This window comes from Myotis brandtii, unplaced genomic scaffold (assembly GCF_000412655.1).
Source record: "Myotis brandtii unplaced genomic scaffold, ASM41265v1 scaffold383, whole genome shotgun sequence".
Classification (NCBI taxonomy): Eukaryota; Metazoa; Chordata; class Mammalia; order Chiroptera; family Vespertilionidae; genus Myotis; species Myotis brandtii.
Window position 1 is genome coordinate 33463 of NW_005364711.1, and position 8046 is coordinate 41508.

The 8046-nt window shown below is 47.5% G+C and overlaps 1 protein-coding gene across 1 annotated transcript; it reads right to left on the reverse strand.

Moving 5' to 3' along the window:
- Nucleotides 1-1442: 1442 nt before the first annotated feature.
- DYNLL2 (dynein, light chain, LC8-type 2) lies at nucleotides 1443-5662 on the reverse strand. The gene is made up of 2 exons (XM_005872526.2): nucleotides 5488-5662; nucleotides 1443-3402 (listed from the first exon to the last, which is right to left on the reverse strand). Exons 1-2 carry the CDS (start codon nucleotides 5617-5619, stop codon nucleotides 3265-3267), a joined length of 270 nt encoding a protein of 89 aa, XP_005872588.1. The 5' UTR covers nucleotides 5620-5662; the 3' UTR covers nucleotides 1443-3264.
- Between the last annotated feature and the right edge of the window lie 2384 nt (nucleotides 5663-8046).

Sequence of the window (8046 nt, forward strand, 5' to 3'; positions counted from 1 at the left end):
TGGTCCTTAATTTCTTTCTACATAAAATGGGGTAATTTCAGGAGACTGACTCCCAGAATTCTTTATTCTTGCAGTGTCTTCATCATCGTTTTCCAATTTCAAAGCACTAATGATGTCATTTGATCCTAATAACTACTCTTTAAGGTAGACTGGTATTATCTCCATTTTACAAATGAGCCTCAGAGAGGTCAAATGACTTGTCTAAATTCATACAGTAATTGTTGGAGCTGAGACTCAACCCCAGGACTTCTGATTCTAGATCTTGTGTTCACACACACTACCACTCTATTTTGCATGATTGGCCTCTCTAGAAAGCCCAAGACAGCAATTCCAGGAGCTCACCACTTTTTAAAGAGCCCTGACCGGTTTTGCTCAGTGGTTAGTGTTGGCCCATGGACCAAAGGGTCGCTGGTTCGATTCCGGTTCAAGTGCACATAACTTGGTTGCAAGTTCGATCCAGTTGAGGTGTATGTGGGAGGCAACCAGTCTTGTGTCTCTCTCATATTGATGTTTCTCTCTCTCCCCCCCTCCCTCCCTTCCACTCTCTCTAAAAATAAATGGAATATCCTAGGGTAAGGACAAAAATATTTAAAACCTAATGTATATGTCTGCTCTAACCCATTAGAACATGCATGCCATGGAAGCACAGAATTTGCCTATTGTGTTCTCCTGTGTGAATAGCATCCTAGGCCCAAGTACACAAGAACTCAGTAAAATGTTTTTCAGTAACTGACAACAGAAATGAGCACAAAGTACCTCTGCTCTCTAACACCTCCGCCCAGAATCCCAACAGTTTAGGGTCAGGGATGGCAGACACTCTTACAAAAAGTGTCTCGGTACTACTGACTTGTCCAGGTATGTTGGGGCAGGAGCCCCCAAGTGGGACAACCAGGTTAACCCGAGTCAAGATCCACTCAGGATCCATCAAGGGTTTCCATCTTTCTGAAGACCCCCAGCTTTTCCATTTCGGAGGGGCCAAAGCAGGACTTAGCTAGTAGACAATCTTGGTCTCAGGGAAGCGTAGAATAAGGCATGTGACGGATATGAGCTTTGGCCAAAGGTTCTAAACCAAGCTCCTCTAGGTCCAGCACAGCAGCTATAAACTGCCATCCTGGACCTGGAAACTGAACCTGGTGCTGGAAATTGGGAAGGCAACATGTATTATACTGAAGATCCAAAATGCAGCTCACCTGGCCATCTCTACCAAGGGACCCAAGAAGCCTTGTGGGTGAGTGCTGCTGGTTAGATTTCTGCCACTTAAGGGGCCAACCCTAGGCCCTACAACTAAAACTTGATTCAGACCAATCAGTACCTCTCTGCCTGGTCTTATCTCTTGAGCCCCCATCCTACTGCACCCTAGATACTATCCACCCCACACACGTATGGCACCACTGCATCTGACCAACCCCTTTAACCCCAAAGAAACCCAAACAGCTCAGAAGTGCATCAATCAACCTTTAATGTCCAAAAGAGGCATGGATGCAGAGCATAGGAGATGTGGCAGGGTCTCAGCCCCAACTCCAGAAATGAGGGAGATGAACACAAACCGGACATTTCCAACTGGCCACACAAGTCTGGGAGGACAGGGGGAAACACAGATTTGAACATTCATAAAAGGGTTTGGTACAGGGAACTCACTCATCATCCCAATTCCCACCCTCCCCTGTCAGCATCAGAAAGCTCAGCAAACACTAAAGACTTGGAGAGGGGATATTCTCCTGCCTTCCCTCCAGCCCCAAGGATGGAGTTGAGGGGAAAAAAAAGTGAGCTAGACCCAAACCCCACCAGTGTCAACCGTACACAAGAGAGTTTTAAATGCAATTTACAAGAATCAGCAGCTCAGTCAGCAATGACTCCCCCCACCCATACCCCACCCCACCTCTATTTGATCAACAGACAAGGTTTCCCAGCACTCTCCCTGGAATCTCCTCCCACTAGCGGCCCTGCTCCATCTCCTGATACGTGGCTTCATCACTGCAAACTTCATCCCAAGCCCCTCACAGCCCTTCACTTCCATCCCTACCACCCACAAGAGGTGGCAACCAACCATGAAGTCACTTTCCCTCTCCACTGAGAGCCAACTTCAGGACAGATGACAGCGTGGTCAACTCATGTGGGCTATCCTCCTGAAACCTTCCTGGGAGCACACAGCCACAGCACAGTGTCTGGGCAAGGTGGCTGAGGGTGGGGTGGGTGGGTTTACATCTGTCTTCACCTCCCAAAAATTTTTAACATAAAGGCCCACTTAGAACTAACTGTGTACCCTAACTACCCATATACCCTAGAGATTCCATACCATCCTGCCCTTCCCTCCCCTCTACCCCAAACCAAGACACACACACACACACACACACACACGCACACACTGACAAACACACATATACACAGAGGAGACATTGATTTGGTTTGACTGCTAAGACCTAACTAAGGAACTACAGTCACCAGAAATTCCCTTGCCAGCCAACTAACAGGGGCTGCTCTAAGAGAACTCTAGAGGAATGAGAAAACTGAGGGCTGAGCAGGGAGCAGAAAGAAGTAGAGAAGAATAAAAAGAAAAAAAAAGTCAAACTAATCCTACCTCCAACATCCTTCTAGCATGGGCTCTGACAGGAAGAAAGGTAATCCACAAAGACACAGCCCTTACTTAGAAACTTTTCTGACAAAGACAGCAAGACAAATTTGCTCCCCACTCCCACACACCACAGACAAACACGTCTCAGGGCCCCTTAAAGAACCCACCCCCCTAACCCCACACTCTGCCCCAAGCCGTGGAATCACAGTTCAGTGGAATAGTCTCCCTGGTACTAGATCAATCCCCCTCCCCTCCTTCCTATTCCTCTCTCCTCGCTGTCTCCCTGCAGCCTCCACCACCAGGAAGAGGCAGCTGCAGTTTTAGTTCCACCTCCAGAAACGGACTTCCTTTCCCCAGCCCTCCTAGTTTTACAGGCTTTACTGAGGGCTTAGTTTATAGAGAGAGAGAAAGAGAAAAGGAAGAGGTGGGAGAGATTTCCTAGTGCAATACAATAACAACAAAAAATTTTTAAGTTTTGAAAATAAATGTAAAGCAGCCTTCTTCCCCAGGCAACTAAACAGAAAGAAGTTTGGTTTTGTTTACTGCGACATACACATGAAATCGAGTATACAGTCCATGCAGTAGCACAGCCATTGGAGAGGACATCCTGATGCTGGCCCCAGTGCAAAATAGTCCCAGCAACGCCGTCTGCTTGCCATCGCCGCCGCCACTGACACCTTCTCTGCAGCCACCTAGCCTGACTTGAAGAGGAGGATTGCAACTTGACCCAAGTAAAAATAGATGAAGTGCTTTGTCTCGTGTGTAACGTAGCTGCCAAAATTTCGGCCCACAATACAATGCCAGGTAGGGTTGTATTTCTTGTCAAATTCCTAAAAGAAAAATAAAAGGTAGAGAAGAAAGGTGATTAGACAGCTGGAGGATGAGAAATCAGAATGGGAGTCTGGTCAGTTTAGTTATCAACCCCCACCCACCGCCTCAGCTCCCGGAACCTCAGGAGCTCAGGTTCTAAAACTGGCTAGGACATTCCTTCCCTCATTAATAGTGTAACACCACAAAGGCTCCACTATTTCTCGCTAGCACTTTACACCCTGATCATCTCTCCTCCCCCTAGCTACCCTATTCTATAGCCCACCCTGTGACTCTTCAGCAAGGGAATCAGAGAAGCCAGTGGCACAAAGGACCACTCCAGTGTCACACAGCATGAATAAAACAGAGGGGCAAGCCTTGCTGAGTCGCCACCCTCATTACTAAACCAGTATTTCCAAATGCCAAAAACCAAGACACTAGAACAAAATGGGGACCAAACGTCAGGAAGCAGTTCTGTGTAAGTCAACATTAAAGGCATTCCCTGTATACCAGGCAATGTGTATGCTGTAAGTAACAGAACCATGACCTCAGCCATGAGATCAAGACAATTCCCTCATTTCTCTCAGGGACACAAGTTCAGCATCAAAGCCACTTAGGAAATCCTTGTGACCTAATCATAGACAGCTCCCTGCCACCCTGTGGGTACAGTAGGAAACCGATGGCTCAGTTCTAAATGCATCCTTTCATAGCTATGAAAAGGCAATAGCCCTCCACCATTGGCCCAGCAATGCTGCCAACCTTGGGACTCAACATCCACAACTCCCACACCACATGACTCCAAAGATATTAAGAATAGTGGAAAGGGAAGGCATCACCAAACTCAGCTTTAATCCTGACTCAAGACTGTAACATAAGAGAGCCATAGTTATTTTCCTAGGTCTCATTTTCCCCATCAGCAAAATAAGAAAGCTGGACCAGTTATATCTAAGGATTCTTCTGGCTCTCAGAGTCTATGATTCTGGATTCTCTTCCTAGACAGAACAAGGCTATCACTCAGCAAGGAGCTGGCATGCCAAAGAGCCTTGCTGGCTCCACATATAGAGAACCTTGCAGTATCCTCTTCTCATCCCACCCATCTGGGTAAAAAAGAGAGTTCTGTAAAACTCCAGGACACCCTACTACCTCTATAGACTAGAATGCCACTACTTTTAGGCATCCTCTTAGGATACCAGAGCTCAGAATATCAAATACTAGGACTATGCCACCAATGGACATGGATCCTGACTAGGAATCAGGGCCTGTGTATCACTTCTAGCTCATAAATATTCAACCATTCACTCAGGAATTTTTCAGGGACTAAACCCATTGTCCCAATATTGCTCATCCACTAAAAATATATAAATAAGCCCACCCTTTTCTTAAGAAGGTAGGCGAGAAGAGCAATCCTTTTTAGTGTTTGTGTGTGTGTGTGTTTCTCCCCAAGTCCTTTTTAAGAGAAAGAAAAGGAAGCTTCCTACATGAGGATTATTATAGGGATATACCACTTTAAATGATGAAGTTCCTCTAAAACTTGTATACAATCTTATATTATCCATTCATATATTTTTATTTTATTGACTTTTTCAGAGAAGAAGGGAGAAGGATAGAGAGTTAGAAACACTGATGAGAGAGAAACATCAATCAGCTGCCTCCTGCATACCTCCAACTGGGGATGTGCCCGCAACCAAGGTACATGCCCTTGACCGGAATCAAACCTGGGACCTTTCAGTTCGCAGGCCGATGCTCTATCCACTGAGCCAAACTGGTTAGGGCCCATTCATATATTCTTGATGTTCGTTATGAATAGTTCTGAATTGGACTAGTTATATTTAATCCTGAAGCTTCTCTCCCCGATCCCTTGCAGTGACATAATTATCTGTAAATATATATACACACACACACCCCAACAGAGTTCCTATTAAAAATACCTAAGATAAATTATTTGGCATTAATAATCACTCCCTAATTTGTCTGCTTTGCAAGTTCCTAGGGTTTTGTTTGCATGGAATATAGGTGCTTTCCTATGTCCCCAGCTCCAGCCCTCCGCGTGGTACAGCTCGGTTGCCAGTCCCCACCCCTGGACACCAGCCACAGCTCTCCCAATGCACCTTCTTGATATAGGCAGCAATGTCCTTCTCTATGTTGTACTTCTCCATAGCCTGCGTGGCGCAGTCAACGGCATCCTGTTGCATGTCCTCAGACATGTCTGCATTCTTGATCACGGCCTTCCGGTCAGACATCGTGACACTGCAGAAGAAGCAAAGATGTAAGGCTAACCAACCCCATGACTCTGGACAATAAGTATTAGTAACTGGGTGTGGGGCCTCAGTGGGAGAGGGGAGCACAGAGGGTAAGAACAACAGAAAGCACAAGACCAGAGGCAATAGAAGGAGCACATAAGCTTTTAACTGAGATATGGCCTCCAAGCCTGGGAAATACAAGATAAATAGTAACAAAGATATAAGCCATCAGTTTTTATCATATATAAAGAGGATTTTCCAACTCTAAATTTATCTATTTCTGATATTTTGAATAGCACCAATAGCCAAGACACTATAATATATCATCTGCTATCTGTGTCCTTGGACAAATTACTTAACTTTTCTATTTTCATGCCATTACTGCAGGGTTATCCGGAGGGTAAACCAGGTGGCATAACACCTGAAGACAATAAACCCTTGATTTAATGACCATTATTACATCATTGGTATCACAGTAGAAAGAAGACAGACTAGGAATTTTAGCAACAAGGGTAGCAACAGCTAAGTATCAGGGGGTTGTTATAAGGCTTAATTAAAATTACACGAGAACATCTGCTAACAAAAAACAGTCTACGTACGGGTCTATCCCATTGGCTAGATTTAGCCAGTCACCCCTTTTTGTAAATCGTTTTAGAGGAACACACTACAATGGCAGAGATGAGTAGTTGCAAAAGACTGCATGGCCTATAAAGCCTACAATGTTTACTATCTGGCCCTTCACAGAAAATGTTGCCAACATCAAGGCTACCAATGCCCCATGGTGACATAACAAAAGGTGAAGAATTATTTTAACACCCCCTTTTCATAGCTCTGATATCTAAACCAGGGATTCATCCTACAGCAACATAAAGAGTTCTGGGGTAGGCCTTGCATGGTCCCTTCCTAGGATGACAGGAATCCGAGGAGGGCTGGCTAAAACCTGCCTAGCAGTCTGTAGCATGTGAGGGTGCTTTTCAAGAATAAAGGAGATGAGCTGCAAAATCCTATCCTCTGTCCTTGGCCACAGTTCTGTCACACAGAGCAGTAACAATCCACCCCACCCCCCCAATGTCCCACTCCCCAAAATACCACTCTGTGGGTCCAGCATAGTGGACAAAACATGCTGTCATTCCAGCCCTGTCTGATACAAGGCTACACAGGATACTGCATGCTCAGAGATCCCTGGTATCGTTCCAGGCTACCCTGATCTCTGAATACACTAACATGTGGGCTGGGTAGGCTGAAAGGGAAACAGAATTCACAACTACTCCTTTAGCCTGTACCAGATGCAAAAAAATACATGCAAGGCAGCTGCCAGCTAGGCACCCTTAACTGAATCCAAAGCACCTCTGTCTGGCACTATCCATCTAAGCAGGGCTGGTTCTCCTTCAGCAGAGGCTGGCAGAGCTAAGGGTTAGTGGATGAGCACCCTCTGTACCCACATCCCGGGAGGGAGGAAAAGTCAGAGCCTCAAGAGGAGTCTGTGAGCACTACCTATATGACCTTGGGCAATTCAACATAGTCTTTTTAAAAACCAGTGATTTTTAAATAGATGAGGCAACTTCGTGAGTTTGAGCAAAGGTACTAGAGCAGCACAGGGAGGATGTGCTGATATTATGTCTCTTTGTACGTCTTGTCCAGAAAACTAGTGTCGCCTGGTATCCTATTCCAGCTCCCCACTCAGAAGGGGGCACAGCCCATACACTCCGGGCGGGGGTGGGGCCAGGTGACCGGCGGCCAAGCTCAAGTACCAAAGGAGCACCCCTTCCCAGCAAGCTCACCTTGCTCCGCTGCCTCATCCCCAAAGTGTGCAAAGGAACAACTTTATCACAGTAATTAAAGCCACCTTACCCTCCAAGAGGGAGCCTGCAGTTACATAACGTCGGTCTTGTGACTACAATGCCACGATTCTTCACCCCTGGCCCCCCAGGCGGCTGAGAGGTGAGGCCTAGCCCCGGTCTCCCCTGTCCAAGGTGCCAGCGGGAAAGGGATCCGGAGAGGCCGGCCGAGCCCCTCCTTCCGGGGGGAAACAGCAAGGCCCTGGGCCTCCAAACAGAAGGATAACCGGGGGCCCAGGCCAGCCGCCTCGGTCACGAGCCAGGAGCGCCTCTGAAGGCGAAGAGGGCTCCCCCCAGCAGCTCCCATCCTCTGTCCTCGGTTCTGCGACAAAGAAGCTAAGCCTCGGAGAGCCCGGAACCGCGCTCCCCAACACATACGCTAGTGTTTCCTCCTTCAGACCCCCGAAGGGCCCTGTCCCTCCACCCTCCCACCCCGGAAGGCCAGCACCCGGTGAAGGAGAAGGCACCCTCCGCCCCACCTCCGCCCCGCCGGCCTGAGCGGTGTGAGGGTGACTGGGCGTCTTCGCCGCAGGAAGGGCGCCCCATAGAGTGGCGGTGGCGGTGGCGGTGGTGGCAGCGGCGAGCGGCG

What these genes read in the sequence shown, in the direction of transcription:
- DYNLL2 (XM_005872526.2), bottom strand. Translation starts at nt 5,619, where the DNA reads ATGTCTGACCGGAAGGCCGTGATCAAGAATGCAGACATGTCTGAGGAC. An exon ending in TTGCTGCCTATATCAAGAAG is followed by an intron (nt 3,403 to 5,487) that starts GTGCATTGGGAG and finishes TTTTTCTTTTAG; the next exon opens with GAATTTGACAAGAAATACAA.